The sequence below is a fragment of the Cyrtonyx montezumae genome, unplaced genomic scaffold (genome assembly GCF_038088225.1).
Source record: "Cyrtonyx montezumae isolate F1298 unplaced genomic scaffold, pur_monq_1.0 scaffold_25, whole genome shotgun sequence".
Lineage (NCBI taxonomy): Eukaryota > Metazoa > Chordata > Aves > Galliformes > Odontophoridae > Cyrtonyx > Cyrtonyx montezumae.
The window spans coordinates 166140-185963 of NW_027071992.1; the positions used below are offsets into that span (position 1 = coordinate 166140).

Sequence of the window (19824 nt, forward strand, 5' to 3'; positions counted from 1 at the left end):
AAGCATGACCTTCCTGAGCACAGTGTCAAAGACCAAGCTGATAATAACTGCTTCCCTTTGTTTGCTGACTTAGAAGTAAAACTAAATCACATTGTACACTTGGCCATCACGTTATAAGAAGAAAGGGCAAGGATTACATCTGCCTCTCTTGTGAATCTGGGTTGTAAGGAAACAGACAAGATTTGTAGAGCTAAACAAGAAAAAGCAATCTCTGTTCTGCTGTTAAACACAGCCTCAAAAAGCACTGACACTCTGCTTTACGTCCCCAGTATGCTGAAGAACAACTCTGGACTTGCTTTAAGATTTTAAAATGCAGCTTTCTCTCTGCCAAACAGGGGACATCTCTGCTGGGACATAGCTTGGAGTAACCCAGCCAGTACTGATAGGTGAGAACTCAGCTACACACTGTCCTGACAGGATCTACAGACATCTCAACAAGCTTTACAGAAATATAGAACAAACTTATAAATATGCGTATAGCTCATCACACTAGTCAGTAAGCAGATACGCTATTAGATATTTCTGGAAAAGCACAAATAACATTTATTCTGTTATTCACCTACTTCAGTTAACTGTTAACTTGCCAATGCCACACGCGATAAGATTTGTTTTTCCTTCTACTCATTTCTAATTCAACTAGACATCAGAACAGAAATCTCTACTACATGCTTGTCATACTCTACAGCACGTAAAAAGTAGCAAGCACTTAAAGGATTGGCAAAGACTGTAAAGTCTATATTAAGTCTAAAAGAGGATTCAAGAAGAATCAGTCTTACACTCAAAGAGATGCTATTAACAACTAAAACAACTAACAAGCTAAAATAACATACTCAGTTTGAACTGCAGTGTTACCAGTCATTTGGGAAATGGTGGGAAAAATAATTTTTAAGGGAGAGATGGTTTTGCATCCTTAAACCAACAAATCCAGTCTTTTTCCTTGTTTTTCAAAACCTGTTCCTTATTCTTCCCATTTTCTTTTTGCTGTAGTACTCAGATCTCAATATTCACTTCCCTCACAACTCTCCAAATACCAAAGAAGGTCTACTTCACTAATTACAGACTTGCATAAAGGAAGGTTTTAGAAAGTGGAGGACTCCCTGGGACACGCATCTGTTCCTTATGTTCCTGACATAACTTCAGATTCCCGAAGTTGTCCAGGCAGGGCTGAAGCTGTATAAAAACAATTTATTTGTGTCAAATTACTGTTCGTTTAGAAACAAAGCCCAGTCTTCTCCAGAAATTTTTTTTCACGCAGATTTCACACTTTTTTTCACATTTCCAATCATTAATCAATTTTCCAGAATAAAGATTCCTGAGTTCTAACTAGGCAGCAACTGTCAGATTTTATACATACAAATATTTCAGATGATTAAGAAGTAGTAATGATAAAGTTCTAAAAAATTAACTACATTTTAAAAAAAGAAGAGTTCTACATAAGAAGAAAACAGTTTGTAAGAAACATTTGTAAAATCTTAAGATAATAAGCTTACAGAAGGCTGCTTCTAGTACACCAGGAAGAAAGCAAATCAAATGATTTATTCATTGATTGGTTTTACCAGTACACAATGGATGTACTGACATTTTAAGAAGTTAAAGGAAAACATGAATTGGTTTACAGAGACTAGAATTTCTTGGCTCTGTCATTCTAATATTAGCCTGTGGGCCAGAACCAAGTCTGATATAAGACAAAATGCTAAGGTGATCATTCATCTTTAGCACTTCCAACATTTAGACATACCGCCTAAACTAACCTCAGATATAGAAAAGCAGAACATTCACATAGTGTGTCAACACACAATTTTTTAAGGCCCTTAATACTTTATAATCAAATTTAGATTATTTCAGATTCTCTGAATGATTCAGTTTCAGGTAACGGTCATGCTTGAATATCTACAAGGACAAAAGTCCATCCCCAAAAGCCATCCACCACCAAACTGAAGGGTATGAGAGTAAGCATTCCAGCTACAAAATATCACAACAATCTCCATTTAACAAGCCAGACTGGACAAATTGTTCCCATACACCTCATAATACTTCAAGATGAGTTTATTTATGGTATATGTGTTTGAAAAACAGACAGGTTAGTCTCCTCAAGTCAATATCCTTTGTAACCACTAGAGGGAACTAGAGAAAAGCAAACATAAGTCTAAAGGTTACTATTGGTCAAAATCCAACAGTAACCCTTACCCTGTTTCTGCTTCAGTCCCTGCGCATACAAGCCTTCCCTTCTTGGCAGACAATTAAAAACAGAGCACTTCTACCTTTAGCCTTTATAATTACACTTGAAACACATTGCTACAAAGTTTTCTGCACAGTCTGAAAGAAACAATGAGGTCTACCGCTAGAAGAATGACAATACATGAAAAGTTGCACATAGCATTTTGAAAGATTAATGAAATTATCCTGAAATCCTTAATTTCCACTTAAGATTCTCTTCTCCAAAGTTATTAGTACCAAAATTAAGCACTTTGGCACTACATTTAAACACAAATTTCTTAAAACTTCATATAACTATTAGCACAGAGTCTTAGAATAACTTTACAATTAGTATGTCACTTAATATATGACACACAGAAAACGGTACAGCTCTGCCTCAAGGACCCAAGACCAAGTAGAAGAGATTCACATTCAGCTGCTCTATCATTAGTCTGCAGTTGTCAAACGAGCTCACTGTGAGAATGAGCTTCATATCCTAAGTAAGGACATGCAAAGGTTGTGTTCATTGTACGGTGTATGTTGTAAGTAGGTTCTCACCAAACTAGTTTTTCTCGTATGTATATGAACTTTGAAAAGCAACAAAAGAAACAGTGCTGGTTAAATCCTTCCAAACCCATAATAGGTCATGCAGTACTGATACAGAGATACCTCATTTGTAATAACTTGTTTACTCTATCAGTAACAAAAACTTAAGCAGGCTTTGGGCTGTTTATAAGACTGTTTTAAGCAAATGAAGTTCCAGAATTCTAGTATTTGATAGTTTAAAATGTCATCAGACTTTACGTGCAATGTTAGTACATGTATCAGTAAAAATACTAAATAAAACTTAACCTGCCAATGTAAAAGTACTCCACACACTATTTGTGTAAGAAAATGCTTTTACTTGCTGCAAGCCAACATCCTCTGTGCTGACATTAAGAAGCACAACTTCAAGTACAGCACAGGTCACCATAATAAGCAGACCTACCCTGCCCTTGCAGAAAACCCTGGGAACTGCTGGAATAACAGCTTATAAAAGGCTACTTTTAATGCATGAGGAAGAAAGCAAACCAAAGGATTTATTTACTGAAATGCTCAGGACTTAGAAAGTAAACATTATGACTCATTTAATTTAGGGTTGTAATACTGTTGGCCATTGTTAGGCTGTGCATTAAGCTGTGTGCGCCATTTTTGTACTTATTGTCTTCCACAGGGGTAAAAATATTTGAACAAGACAAGAACAGATGCCAGTACATTGCTGAATACCAAAATAAAAATCTGCCCACAGTAAACATCAGCTAGAGAACAGTGTATTGCTGACAAAAATGAGCAGTTAGTAGCCTGTCATGACTCAGCCTCCTTGTGGTGATTTAACTGTCTAAATTCATTACAGCATCATCATGCTCCATGTAAAGCCACTGGAGCACTTTCTGCAAGAACGTGTGCCTTAACTGCACTACAATTGGTTGTCCATTCTACACAGCAGTGACAGAATGCATGCTGCCGCAGGATCATCAAACTAGTCTGGATGGTTCAGGAACAATTAAACATACTAGACACAGAAATGGCAGAAAAGTAGAGCTACAGTGTTCTCAACTCAAATAGGGCCATATTCTAAGGCAGTAGAAAAAAAAACTTTGCAGACTGCCTGTGTATCATAGCAGAAAAGACTTTTCAAATGTTTTGTAGTGAAGCACTACCGATCAATATGTCTGGCAGCAAGCCTTTTCAGTCAGATGACACGTTAGTTTGTTTCTAATTGCAGCCTCAGGTCACACACTGCAGACTTCCTTTTCATGTGACCGAACCCAAACACATAAGGAAGCAAGGTGCGCAGAAAAACACCTGTCTATTCACATGGATACTCCAGGAACAGAAGCTACCTATGACTAGCCTTGCCAGCTGTTGATGAAAGTTAAGGAAATTAGCTTAGAAGGAACCATGGTGACTGCTCCTCAAGAAACAGAGCAACTACTAGCGAAATAAGTCTCTAAAGATCAATTCGATACAACTGTACAAACCTTAAGTCCTATGCATAGTTTGACTGGATTACAGTAAATGTACCCCAATTGGCTGTTGTTTACCTTTGCACTTTTTTTTACATTTAAAACAGGTAAGTTTACCTACTGTTTCCTTAAACCTACCAAACACTACATACTGCATGATATACATATTTCCAGCTTAATCTCAGTTCAGTGTATTTAGGGGTAGGAATAATGAAGAATGGAAATAAGAAGACACTATACCTTAGAACAGTGCAAGAAAAAGAAAAAGGAGACATAGTTAAACCACATCCTTAATTTAAGAAACCTGAAAATCTACAAACTGTAAATCTGTAAAATCTTACTGTTTATTAAAAAAATATTTTGAAACAGGAATGGTTATTCCTTTCAACGTGAAATAACACGAACAAGGAAGACTGATTTAACTGCTACATAAGAAATGTGGATTTATCACAGAATCAGACAAACAGATTGCAGGGGATGTCTAGTCCCACCTTCTGCCCAGAGCAAGTTCTGTTACACATCCAAGCCTCCACCCTACAAGGAAGTATTTTTCTGAGAATTACAGCATCTACTCTTAAAGCCAAAGTGCCTGTTATGAAACATAACTGGAACACACAAAGATGGGTTGGTCAAAATGAAACAGTCTGTTTTATTTACATTAATCAAATGAGTGAATCCGGAATTAACGGAAAGCTTCAGACAAGCTTTAAGGAAATTCAACTGCAAGTATTTATTGATAAAACTGCAACTTACAGCTACTGCTGGCACACAGACCCGAGGGTGGCAAAAGCATATAAAAAAAGGCAAAGAACTATTTTTTTTTTTTACCTTTTGTAAAAGGGAAGTTTCAACAGTCCATAACTGACAACATTTAAGCTTACTGCAGCATGTGCTTATGTAGTCAACTGAAACTGCTGATTCACTTTCCACTAAAGCCTTCTTTCAGGAAATACACAATACCAGCAGTAAGTGCACTTTGCAAATTTAGAAACGTGAATACAAATGACATTGCTTGTCATTTAAGAGCTCCTGCTGATACCAGTGCTAAAATAATGGAATCTGGAAGAAATACGCAAGATTGATTTTCCTCCTTGAAAAAAAGTATATTAGTTTCAATTTTAAAGAAAAAGTTTTGTAATTCCTACTAAGTTTTAGCAGTAAATCTTTCTCTAAAAGCATGTTTTCCCTATAACAAGTTTCACTTTCAGTATCATAATGTGTATCAGGACAAGTAGTGTCTATCAGCTTATCAATATTGGCTATACTCTTAGTAAAACCAGCAACTTGAGATAATCACCAAATTCTCCTGAGTTATTTCAGACCATGAGGGAAAAAGAAAGCAGGATGGACACCTCTGCAATCTCCTTCCTGCCCAAGCATCAACATACTGTTAAACCTGTACTCATATCAGTTGATGTATGTGACATTCGTATTTTGCTCCTAGTATTTAAAGCACCTCTTCCTCCCCCACTTTTAATAGCTACATCCACAGTACCAGAATTCTGATTCCAATAAAGAAAGTCCATTCATCTAAATGACACTATAGGGAGCAAATGCATATTTTCAAGCATTATCTGTTCCCACAGAAACAGATCTTCTTTTATTCTTCAACAATGTCAAACATATCAGAAGAATTACCTTAAAAGCTTCCAATTAGGGCTAAGTGGACAATGAATTTATACAAGCAGAAGATGCCAAGTCTTGTCATTGTTTCTAAAAGAATAATAAAAGTCTCTTCTAGGTTTTTAAAATTGTTAGCTCTGTCAACTTTCTATTCCCTCAATTTTTCTTATTTTTTTATTTTTGGAAGGGTCAAAAGGGAAAGAGGGAGACAAAAGAAGCAAAAAGGTCAGAGATAAACTGATTTGAAGTTCCCTCTGCTGACTGTTCATAAATATATACTCACTGCAACTTGAACATCCCACCCATGTGGCTGAGGTACTGACCTATACCCTAGGCTAGGGTGTGACTGTTAACATCAACTTGAGCTTTGTTTTAATGGAACTCCCCTGTTCACTGGAAAGATTCCTTATAAAGTCTTCTTAGAATGAAAAAAACACCTGAATTTGGTAGACAAAAGCATATAGAGCATCTAAGACTTTTCTGTTAAACTGTTAACACACCGTTGAACACACTGTTGTCTGAGCTGATGAGTAATGATTCTGAGCAAACAGTAAGCAGATTTATTTGTCCAAACGTCAACTTTAACTGTTTCTTATTCACTACTTCTATATTCCAGTCTCTACTTTCTATTCTAGTACCAAGACAAGCACTTGCTTTGATTTGAAGGGGCATCTACCAGAGTCAGGTTTGACATAGGTCTCTCAGTGAACAATATTTTCAGGGAGGCCATACGGAAAAGTTCTGCTGCTGCCACAGAGAGCTCCAGATCACAGTACTACTTGCCATTCTGCTAGTTACAGGCACTGGCATTCCTCTGATTTCTATGAAATGAAAGTATGCACTATCAAAGTACAGTTTAATTTACTACAGCTGTTGTTACAAAATAAACCAATAGCACCCCTGTTTAGCAGGAGAAATCTTGTTTATAGGTATGAGTGTGGTTATTTACTGCATGACAAACTGCATGGTTGGTGCAGTAGCCTTCTTTTGTTCTTGTCACCTGAGGCATTAAGACTGTGCACCACACTTATTTTAATCATGTACATCACCATACATCAAGTAACATTACAGAAACATTGACTGACAATCTTAACAGCTCAGCAGCAGTGTTACAGCTTTTACTGCTATTTGATATTATGTTAGTACTTTTGAAATGTTTTCTTTCACTCGGCATTGCACTCATGAGGCAATGCTTTGCTAATATGCATCCTGGCCTGTTACTTTTCAGGCACTCTTTGAATACTCCTCCAGGCACCTCAGACCACCCTGGTTCAAAGTTATCTTGCTGTAGTCTAATCTTTATTATAGACATGAATCTTCAGTCAATTCATGTGTTTAGCTAATTCAAAGGAATAATAGGAGTAAAGTAAGTTCTCAACTAAGTTCACTGCTTTTTGGGGGCAAGAGTTTGAAAGGAGAGTTCAAGACCCCTATTATGATTATGAAGACTATGAGTTAATGCTCCAACAAGATGAAGGAGAAATCTTTATTTAGGAACATATGACTGACAGTGATCACAGTTTTAATGGACACAAATATTTAAGATAACCTTAAGTCCATATATGTACACAGCTTCTGGTAACATGCTCCCATAAGAATAGCATGCAAACTGAGCATGATACTGCTAAGTGATGTAGTCTTTCCTCACTCAGACAGCCACTATTCTCACTGTGTTAGAAAAGACTAACAAGAATAACAAAATATTAGATTAACAAGAGTAATTGCTTAAGGAACTGAACTGTACCCAAGCAGCACAAATATTTGTTTCTGGAATGAAACCAAAATCCAAGACAATGGAGTTCAAAAAAACATAAGGTGAAAGAACAGCAGCAAAAACTGGAGGAAAAAATGTTAAGTTAAATTACTTAGTTATGCTCACACAAATAAGCCACAAGTAGCAATCTACAGATTTAGAAATGAATAGTATTTACTGGCTCAGCCTCAATTATTTAAAAAATAATCATACTGTTGCAAAACAGGATAGTCTACAAGACCCACAGAATAATTCTACATTCTGCTTAACATTTCTAAGATCCTCAAAAAAAGAAAAAAGGTGAGCAATGAGTTTGGGTGAGACTAATAAAAAAAGTAAAATATTAAAATATGTAAAAAGTAACATATTAAAATAGTAAAATATGTTCATGCTAAGAATGACTGAGGACAGGGGAGCTATTCAGTTTAACGGAAGAGACAGGTGTGGCAAAATAACAGAATAATCTCTTCTCCAAAATGATTAAGACCACTGTGTAAACAACAACTCAGCAGATGAGAATGGCACGAAAGAAATCCTTCTACCAGCAGAAATAAGGTAGCAATCCCACGACTGCATAGTATTACAGTACTCAATAGACTAACTTCCCATCACATGTAGAATATAATATTAAGTGAACCAAAGTCATCCTTAAGGGAGGAATATGTTAAGAACCTTGAGGAGTTCCCTTCAGTTTTTCTTTTCTGGTACAACACCAGTCAGGGATCACTGAAGAACAAAAAGAAAAAAAGCCAGCATTTACAGCTAAAGGACTGATGAACTCGGAAGCTAAAGAAGTTACTTACAGATGAGGAAACTACATCTTATGGCTGGGCATTTTCCACTTCAGACTGAGATTCAAGCCAAAATCCGAAATAAATAAGCTTATTACTGCAGTGTTCAGAATATTACCGGACTTTACTTTTTGTTTAATTATTATGGAGTGTTTTCACAAATTTCATTTGTAAAGGAGATGTCAAATGTGAATATACAAGTTACATGTTTTATGACAACATGAGACTGTGAGAGAACTGAAGCAAGGCCAGATCTAAATTACTGTACAAGCTTGAGCAACAATTCATAGTTTACTAGTTTCAAATTAGTGAGCTTTGGCAACACCTTTCAGCACACATCCCTGCAGCTCACTAGCAACTTGCTTGAAAGTTTAAGTCTGTTTAAAAGAGAGTTGAACTTTTTAGAGCTTAGCACAAGTGGATGCTACTTTCCAGCGTCCTCTCAGGCAAGTTCCACTACTGCTGTCAATCAGTGCCTCAAAAGGACATGGCAAGAGTGAAGCACTTGATCCTTGAAGAGTATGACAATCTGTACTTTTACTGTTTCAGAAAACTCCCAACAAGCTTAGCTAGATTTAACCAAATGTATATGCTTGAAGTGATCAGTGGGAGATTATGTATAATAACCTCACTAGTAAATAAGTCTTTGAGGAATATTTTATGCTCATCATCAGCTTCTTATTATATTATTTGTAACTTAGGTGTTCCCTTCTATCATCACAAATTCCCTAACAGAAAACATCTGTTACACAAACTGAAAATTAGAAGTAATTACAACAAAAACTATCACAGAATCAGGAAGGTTGGAAAAGATCTCTAAAGACCATCTTAGACAACCTCAACCTATCACTATCATGCTGTCCACTGAATCATGTCCCTCAGTGCTAGCCATATCTACGTGTTTCTTGAACACCTACAGAGACAGTGACTCTACCACTTTCATGGGCACAGCCTGTTCCAATACTTCACTAGTATTTTTGGGAAGAATTCTTTCCTAATATCCAACCTGAACCTCTCCTGATTGAACTTAAGGCAATTATCTCTCATCCTATTGCAGTTACCTGGCAGAACAGGCTGACCCCCACCTCATTACAACCTCCTTTCAGGTAGTTACAGAGAGTGATAATGTCTCCTTGAGCCTCCTCATCACTAAGACATGCAACAGATTTGGATTTATTTTCATGTCTTCATTGGCATTACAAGTAAATTAGTTCAGTCTTGGAACAGAACTAGTCTAGGAAAAAGTTTGTCTTAGAATGTCAGTTCCGGGCTCCCTGGTATAAAAAAGACAGGGATCTCCTCAGAAAGAGTCCAGCAGAGGGCTACAGAGATGATAAATGGCATGGACCACCTCCCTTATGAGGAAAGGCTGAGAGACCTGGGTCTGTTCAGCCTTGAAAAAAGAAGTCTTGGAGGGGATCTGATTCACGTCTATAAATATTAAGGAGCGGGAGGCAAAGGGATGAGGCTGGACTCTTCTCAGCAGTGTGTAGTGACAGGACAAAGGGAAATGGCCACAAACTGAAACATGTGAAGTTCCACACACATGTGCATGGAAACTTCTTCATAGTGAAGTGACAGGGCACTGGCACAGCTGCACAGAGAGGTGGTGGAGTCTCCTTCTCTGGAGACGTTCCAGACCCGCCTGGACGCCTACCTGTGCATCCTGGGCTAGGGAACTGCTTGGGCAGGGGGTTGGACTCCATTATCTCTGGAGGTCCCTTCCAACCCTTACAATTCTGTGATTGAGTGATTCTGTGAATTTCATTGCTCTTCTGAACTGCTGAAAGCCTGTGAACAAATTCAGTGTGTCACAGTACCCTTTCTACAGTCTATTTCCTGTTGATACACTGAGCTCAATTTTCACAAAATTAAACTCCATTATGTTAGCTTCTGACTAGATTAACTAGTCAGAAAGTTCTTGCTGTGCTATCCACTACTAACAAAACAAAACAGCATGAGAATGTTATCTTCAATATCATTTTTCAAATCCTTTCTAGCATGACTAACAAAAAATAATTTTATACATATTTATACAGTATTCAAACAAGTCTGAGATTACTTGAATGATTATTTAGTTGAAGGGACAGGTAGATGAATTTTAGCTTCAGTTGGAAGTTGAAACGTTTCAATCAGAAAAAAACAGGAAATTGAGATATTCCTGGTGCTTAACATTAAATTGGAAGAGAAACTTCAGATTTTCTCTAAGTTTGAAAGAAGTTACTCTTGTATAACCTCTTATTTGAGGCAGAAGTATAAGACTAGTTAGTCTACTTAGATAGAAGGCTGAGATTAATTTGAAGAAATACTTTAATATACCTCAGTATTTTACCTGGTGTCCTTCACAGTTCACACAGAAGCTGTTCTGTAGTATAAATGGACTTAAAGTAGTGTACTTTTTATATTTGGAACAACTTGAATGACTTCAGGACTCTTAAGAGTACTTCATGGGTTACTTTGTTATATGAAAGATGCTTCAAGAGCATTTTACACAGAGGTGCTCTGGTTTTAGTCACTAGTTCTGCTCTGTACGGTGTTTGACTTTCATACTTCATAAAGTTTCGAAAACCCTACTCTACCACTTATCTCATCAGAAACTTACCTGCTGGCTTTTTTTTTTCCCATTTCTAAACAAATCCTTAGCAACTATTCAACTTTGGTGTTAGATGAGCATCACAAAAAATTATTACCTGAATTTCAGAACTTTTATGCTAATTTGCTAAAAATTAGTTAATTCATCCAGATTATTCTCAGGGTGAATAGTAATTTTCATCTTTCCTGCCCTTATTTATGTCTTTGGAAAGTAATGCAAATTGATAAGGTGATAAGGATAAATTTAAGTTCAACCAAAACAAAGTGTAAAGAGTGAAAACATGAGGTTAGTATGTGAAACAGTAGAAGTTTTTTTAATTTACACTTAAATATATATACATTAAAAAAAGTAAACCTTAACTAGTTTATTCATACAACACTGAACACTTCCATTTTGCTTTCTTGAAGTTGCAGTCAGCTGAGGTCCACATCCTCCATGCATAAAGCCAGATGTTTTCTCACTTTCTCACACCATAGAGCTAACAACGTTAGAAATTCCATACTCCATATTAAACTGACATGAAAACTTGGAGTCGGTCCTTTAATGTATTATTTAAGAGGGTAACTTTTCAAAAACACCAATTCTTCGGTGCACTTCCACCATCAATATTTTTATACCAGAGAAATACGGAAACGAATTCTGCTTTTGTGTTCCTGGCCCTATGTGCATTGCCTTTACATCAATTTAAGAAAAGGTCATAAGTAGTCTCAGATCTTGGAGTCTCTTGAGGTAGAAGAACAGAGAAGCTCCTTAATAAAATACACCCTTACAGTCAGATAATTTACCTCCTCGGCACATTTATTGAAACATTAGTAGAAAGGCCTAATGGTTACACAACCATTTTTTCCTCATTTGCCTTATTGCTCTTCTAGACTTCCCCTTCCTCCTGTTCCAGGAAATTAATAAGCACTTTAGAAGCTATAATTGAAACATTTCATCTGCATTCAAGAACATCAACACAAGAAAAGGCTAGCACACTGATAAAAGCAAACAGCAGCAAATTCTAACACTTTTTATGCTTGAACATAAGATGTTTTACATTTCTCAGCTACCAACTACTCACTGGTGCTGTGAAGCAGTAAGTTTTTCTAAGTCTACTGATACACAAATTTAAAGTTCATTGTAAATCAGTGTTTTCTCTGTTCAGAACACAATGAAGCAGTCAAGCTTCAGTCTCTTTCATACTCTAAAGATAAATAACCTTGTGATATGCTACAGTATAATCTCACAAACGTACTTTTGTTAGCAAACAGCTTAAGCAGCCTACCAGAATCAGCTACCCACTCAGCAAACAACAAAGAGCTTCAAAGACAAAAAAGCACAGTATTTTATGTAGCAATACTCAAGTTATTAAAAATGATTGCTTAGTACAGGAAGCTATTTCCTCTGTTTTGTTCAAATTATTATGTATCAATTCTAGAACACAGCTCTCAAATAAAAGCATTCACAATAGCTTTTAAAGGGACTTTTGTTTGAGTTTTATTAATCTGACAAGAAAAATTGCTTCAGAAAATTTGGAGTAAGTAGATAAAAATTTAAACTTTTCAGTGAAACAAAATGTTCTGTCTCAGAAAGGTTCACTATCTCATACTCTCACTCATGTATTTAGATAGAAATCTTCTAAAACGATTAAAGAAAAATTGAAAGATGGATGAAGTTACTTGAAACTAACAATCACTGAAGTCTTTCTCATTCAAACTGAACAGGAAATGGGACAAACTTCTAGCTTGTGAATGTTAGATTTTTTCCTACAAAGTATATTTTCTCTACAAAGATATATGCAAATTACAGGAAAATATTGCACTAACCACTCAATTTTAAAACACTTTACTCAAACAAGAAGTTAGACACCTATTCTGCAACAAATTTAATGAGACTAAAAACTAGATTTAGATGTATGTTTTAAGTTTTAACTGGATCAAACAGCTATTATTTGCATACAGGATATTTCCAAGGTTTCTAATGTTTAGATTTTATGTATTTTAGTAGTAACAGTCTGAAAAAAAAAACAGATTTGCCTTCAACAGTGAGAAGTTTAGAGTAAAAAAGGAATATGCAGAAAACGTGAAAATACAAAACAAACAAAAACACTCAAAGAAAAAAGAAAAACAAATAATCTGCTAGGACATTTGCTAAACCTAGTTTAAACTTCAGCTCAAGGTTAGGGAATAATTTGTGTATTCACATGTATGAATATCCCCATGCCTATAAAAACAGCATCTGATATGCCAACTCCATGGACATGTAATTTAACAATTTGCTTGGTGTATCCTCTTGAGATATTTGTTTCAGGTGTTGCAAGATAACATATTGCAACATTCTTGTATCAAAAATATCTACAGATTAGCTATGTATTTTTACCGCAATATTATGGAAAATGATCCTAATTTTGCATGTTTTCACATTGTCTATACCAAAGTGAAAGTAAGACGACAAGCTATAAAAGGACAACTTGCTGAAAGTCAGCTCTTAAATGTTAAGACCTTTCACTGCTTATTTTAAAGCTGCCCCAAGAAAAGACGAAAATTCTCAATTACATACAGTCCTTCAAGAAGCTCAAGGTAAAAATACAAGTAAAATGCAGGTAAAATTAATTATGTAACCACTTATGTATTTATTTTAATAGATATTCCTGTAGCACTTGTGCAACCCAGATATTGATGTTGAACTGTATTGGATATTGTACTTAGACACTGTCTCATCAAGTTGTTAAGTACATCTTGTACCTGGAAACAGAGCGGACATCTTGTACATAATGCTCTTTTAGAATATCTGACCTTCAAGTCCCTTAAGTAGAAGAAAATAATGGAATTCAAAAGCACAGAACTAAAATGACTGATGAAAAGTAGGGTCTTAAGGAGACAAGAGACAGAAAACAGATTGAGAAAAAACAGCCAAAAGAACAAACAGATGAACCAATAAAATCAGAATCATAAGTGAAAAGAATGGACTCCAAGACAAACAAGTTTAACATCTAGGACAGATAAGAAAAAATTTGGAAATGAGGCAATGGACAAAACCATTAAAAAGCCACTTAACGCAATGCAAGTTTTATTCTTTTTCAAGCAAGAGTTCAAAAAAGGTTCACAGTTTTTAGCTCCTACCTATGAAGGGCAAGTAAATCAATTCCTTTGGAATGTATTTAACTCATGCTTCAAACTTGAAACTTCTGTCCGTCACACACAGCTTCAGTACTCCCATGGAAGCTTACCACTCTCCACAAGGACCACCAGATCTAATTTGTGAGAAAGAAAATGACTTACCTTGTGTTGCTCTATTGCATCTACCCACTGCTGTCTGTGGTCTGGGTCCTGAGCACGGAGGTACCAAACACTGTCATTTACACTAATATCAAATCTACATTCATCAAAGTCATGGGGCTGTGAAAGAAAGAAGTGCAAGAAAAGTTAGAATTAGTAACATGATCAACAATAACTCACAGAATATTCTGATGATCAATCATCATCATTAGCAAAGCTTATCTGCACAGCCTCGAGTTTGCCTTGGATTCTAAGTGTCATTTTTTACGTAGCTGTCTCAAATAATAAACTAATATAACCTTTCACAGTAAGAAGTGCCCATTTTCTGATAAAAGTTCTGAAATGAATTATGGGAAGCTTCTAAAACAGAAGCCAAACTGCTTAATATATTCTTATTAAAGAAAAATTATCACAAAAAGTGTTCTACACAAATACTGACCAACATTTCATAATTCCAAACCAATTATTTAGCAACTAGTGGACACAGTCAGCGAAGTACACTACTATTATCATTCTTTTAAGATGTCAGAGCAGGAGATGAATTCAGGTTATTGCTGTTAGTACTGATTTTAGGTGGAAGGCATAAATACAGTGCAGCAAAATTCACTAGGACAGAACCATAAAAACTGACTACAGCAAAATGTCATGGAAGAGAGGAGGAAAAAAATGAAGTCACTGCACTCTCAGCCTCCAGGTATTTTTACCATCTAAGACAAGAAGATCAGATAATTGAGAACAACTTTCAATCCTTTCCCATACCACTCCTTGAATGCACCTAAAATTTACAATGAAGGCAGATGAGATGTAAAGAGGAACAAAACTCATCTGCCTTGCATCGTGACATGTCAAAACTAATCCCTAGCAAACATCCAAGAAAGTACTGTTTTTCCCTTTATTGAAAGTCATTCTTTATCAAGTCTTACAGATAAGAATGAATACCATCTTTAATTTTTCTGCTACATGAAAAAAATTCTGCTAAATGTAAAAATATGGCAGGAAGCTAAAAGGCTCTTAGGATAAGGCAACTGACGTGATCTGAAGACCCACACATTCCTGACACCAATGACAAGGCTACACAAGTCAATGTCCTTTACAGTATACAAACTACACTACAATACACTTATCTTGCAGACAATTAAGGCACTGTGTATCAATCATGAAACACTCCTCAATCAAAAACCAAAGAGCAAGTCTCATTTGTTGGACTCATGCAAGAGTCCATGGTATCAGTGAGAATTAATTTTCAAGGGATCTGAAAATCAAAAGCTACTTACATATAATACACAATCCTTCTGGTTTAAATCTACTGGAGGAATAAAAAGAGGTATAGCAGAAGCTAGTCATCAAAAATCAAATAAAAAGGAGCTCTGAGTTTAACTGAAGTACATGAAAGCACCATTTTTATTCCTTTTTTTTTTTAGTTGGCTTCATACATTTGTTCAAGCATCTGGACCTAAGTTCAAACTAGAAATTTTAACTTTCCATAGAAAGAACAGCTACTAACAAAAGTGGCAATCATGTACATTAACTAACCACTACTAATTACTTAATTCAAGCAATTTTCAAAACTAATTATGTATGTTGTTGTTTCTGAGTCACAGAACACAGGGACACAAGGAACGTGACATTTTCTTATCCAAGGTCTTTTTTTCAAAATGCATTTTGTACATGATTATTACAATGAATGGGAAATGTTTATATGCCTTAGATTAGCAAATCTACCGTATCAATAGTTTAAGCTTATGAACTTGCTCCCAACCACTCTTCTACAGACTCTCTCTTGGCTGTGTGCTGGGGTATTATGCATTTAAAGAAATGGAAGACTTTCACAGAAATTGTCCCAAAAGCAAATGTACAGGAATTAGCTACTGAAGTTTTTACTGCCATGAGAGTAATCTGCTTGATATCTATTCAAGGCTGTCAGAGAGGAGCTACAAGGACAGCATGGTTTATCCAGTTAGATAGTTAGCCTTTAGAACTTCCGAAAGGCCTAAACTTCCATGTACAACTTATTTCTCTGTATGAACTTCTTGCTGTCAGAAAGTTTCTCCCTCTATCCCTTTAATATAAACAACGTTTATTGTAATTTAAGATCATTACCTATTTGCCCTTTTCAGAGGCATGTTTATGTATTCCTTTTCTTTGCATAGCAATACTAAATAAATGTGAAAAAATATTCTTTGTTAGTGAGACACAGTAGGGAAGAGCTTTACTTGAAGTCTAGTTAAAAACTCGACGCCCTCCCTTCCAGGACATATATGCTGAATTTACATTACTGCAATTTACTTAAAAGAGCGGACCAGAAAACAAGGTCATGTTTTATATTAGGCTTACATGTCAAGGTTTCAGTAGCAGGAAGGCTGCAGGGGTGATCACTCCGAGCACAGTTCAGCAGCCAGGCCAGGCCAGATCACAGCCAGACCCATCTGCTCAAGAAGGGATGTGCTGCTGCCAGAGCACAGCCACTAGTGATGCTGGGTGGGCTCTGGGAGAGCAAACTTAAGAAAGAGCTCTGAGCAAAGGCACTTGGGGCCTGGCCTGAGCTGGACACATGTGGTTACATCTGATCCTTAAGGGCTCCATTAGCTAAGCTGGTGGTATGGCAGTGAAAACATATGAAGGAAGGGACAATTGGGAAACACTGTGTAGCAGTACCTGAGAGAGGAGTGAACTCAGAAATAACGCTGTGAACATCCAAGTCAGAGAAAGAGGAGGTGCTTTATGCACAGGACAAGAGATTATCTTGCAACCACTGGAAGAGATTACAGAGCCACAGCCCATGAAGAAGATCATGGTGGAGCAGAAAGCCACACAGCAGGCCTTAAACAATCCCATGCTGCTGTAGGGGAGCATGCCTTGAAGGAAGGGGCAGTCAGACAGACCTCCCACTGAGGCAATGAAGAGGTGCAAAGACAAAGACTTCTGCAAGTCATTTATGTTATGAATTGAATGCAGCATACATTCCCATCCTCCCTGCATCACTGCGAGATCTGAGTGGAAGTAGAAAAGTTGGCCATGAAGGAAGAAAGTTGAGTCTGAGAAGAGAGAGGTGCAGAGGAAGGTGATTTTAGTTTTACCTGTTTTCTAAAAGCCAACTCTGTTTTTAACTGGCTATAAATTTATTTTGCCTGTGTTTTTTTTTTTTATGTTAACTAGTAGGTGGTCTCCCTGTTTTTTGTCTCAACCCACAAGCTTTTCATCTTATTTTCTCTGCCAGCACTGTTAAGGAGAGGGAGTGATAGAGCAGCTATGCAGGGGGTCGGGCAGCCAGACAAGGTCAACCCACCACAGTAATCTAAAAAGTCATTATAAGCATTGATTGAGAGTAATGCAGAAAAGGAAGAACAAAAGATTGTTTCAAACCAGAGGCAATATTCTTGCTGCATGTAGTAAAACTTCAGGCAAGAAAGATTTCTGAAGAAAAATACAGGGATGACACTTGCAAAAGAAAATAATGTAAAGACAGGATACAACATGGAGATCATTTGAAATAGCATTATTCAGAGGCTGTGTTCTAAAAAGTAAGTGATGACTCCAGATAGAAATATACTAGCTTAAATCCTTCCCCTTGATATTTAACAGGGCAAAAGAATTCTTATCCAGTATTAGCATTCACTGATCGAACACATTTTGATTAACTACAATAAACAAAAATCTCTAAGAACTATTCGCTATATAGAATACAACTTAGAAATTGTATGTCTTTTCATCTTACTATCTTCTGCTCAACAGTTTTTCTTAAGTCATAATTTCCAGCCATTTTAAATATTATAGAGAGGAAAAAATGTTCTTCAATCTGTTAAGACAATCTTTGCAAAAACTTTTTTTTTTTAAGATGTGCACTTCTTTAGTGAATAATCCCAACCTTTGCAAATCCCGTATGCTGATTTTCATGTGGAACATGAAATAGAGCTTTCATGTGTATTTCTAAAATAAATTCCTCCAATCATATAGCCCAAATTCTTAAAGTTAATTAAACTTTAGGTTCTTGCTAGCATCTCAACACAAGTTGAGATGCCTGTATAAAGTGTTCGTACTTTTTCCCCAATATTTCCACCATCAAAATATTCATCTTGGTTTTAGCTTCATCTCTCAAGCTGCAATATTTCTCTTATTTTTCATACGTGCTGCTTAACACTATACCTATAGACACCGAAAATGGTGGAAAAAAGTCTTTGATTTTACAACCTGTTACATTACACTACTTTCACCAACTTCCTCTTCTTCTATTAAGTTACTTTCTGAGATTGTGAGTAACATTTCTAAGCTTCTAAGATCTTAGACCTTCTGTGTTTAACCCAAACTTAACAATCCACCACTTCCTAAGTCATCAATTATCCATCTCTGTACTATTTAGTATGCCTCCTCCCTGTTGTGAGGAGTTTCCCTTGCTCATCTGCACAGTCTCTTTTAAATTTTGTTTCAAAATTAACAAGGGCTGTAGTCAAAGTTTAGTGTATTCTGATACTGTTTGCCTCCACTATCTTATTGTTTCCTACACACACCATTCCACCAAGCTGGAAATTAGAGTATCTGCCATTTGAGTGAATACATGCAGATCTGGAATCCAGTGAATGATCTATGAGAACATATAGGGAGGTACATAGATTTTGATATGTTACACAGTAACTGCTCTGATCTCTTTTCTGGGGATGAAGAGATAGCTTGTTCAGATACTGTGGAACTGGAGAATTCTAAGAAGCTGTAGCATGCAGGAAAGAATTTCTGAATTCCACCTGAATGATGGAAAAACTGGCAGATAAACTGTACCTCGCGCTGTAAGAAAGTAATACTGTTCACTATTGAAAAAACCCACATATTCAGCCCTGCTGAACCATCAAACATCATTTATGACAGCCTGGCTTGCATCTCATTTTCCAGGGCTTAACTGTTCACATCAACTTTTATTAACAGTTGGACTTGATGATCTCAGCTCTTTCCCTACCAAAATGAGTCTCTGATTAGAAGTAATTAAGTTGCTACTGACCAAGACTACTACATTTACAAGGTATTTCAGGCCTGAAAGCACAGCTTCAGAATTTCAGCGTGGGCTTTTTTTTTTTTTTAGTATATATTATCAACTCAGAAGTGAAAAACAAAATGCAAGAACCCTACTCATATTTTGAGTGGAGAAGTTACCTTGCAGTGGATTATCCCATACAGATTCTAGCTCAGCAAAGCTGAGAGCATTTGAATCAGTATACAAAATGCTTCAAATTCCATTTACTTAGGAAGAAGAATCTTAAGTGAATCTTACTTACGTGAGGATTCTTATTTTTTTTAAAAGCTGAGAATCAGTGTTTCTAATAGCTTTAGATATTCTGGTTTAAGGTATATAAATCAGAGCCACTAAAGAAACCAACTTGAACTAGAAAAGAATGCTCATTTTCTCAAATTTAAATTTAATTTTTTGACTGATCGTTTCCTACATGGAAAAAGAATGAAGTTCTGTTAACTTACTTTAGGCTATTCTAAAAGAAGAGGAAAAAAATGTTTCATATTTAGCTTAGATCTATCACTAAGGTTTCTGATAACATTTAAAAGCTAATTGATCAGTCATTCAGACTTTTCAAACATTCTAGCTTAAGAGAATTTTGTAAAA

The 19824-nt window shown here is 36.2% G+C and overlaps 1 protein-coding gene across 2 annotated transcripts in view; it reads right to left on the reverse strand.

Moving 5' to 3' along the window:
- CERT1 (ceramide transporter 1) overlaps window positions 1-19824 on the reverse strand; it is a 76836-nt gene that overhangs the window by 38162 nt on the left and 18850 nt on the right. For both annotated transcript variants that reach the window (XM_065739800.1, XM_065739801.1), the window contains exon 3: window positions 14226-14342. In XM_065739800.1, the coding sequence (XP_065595872.1) occupies window positions 14226-14342 (117 nt within the window). The remainder of the gene's footprint in view (window positions 1-14225; window positions 14343-19824) is intronic.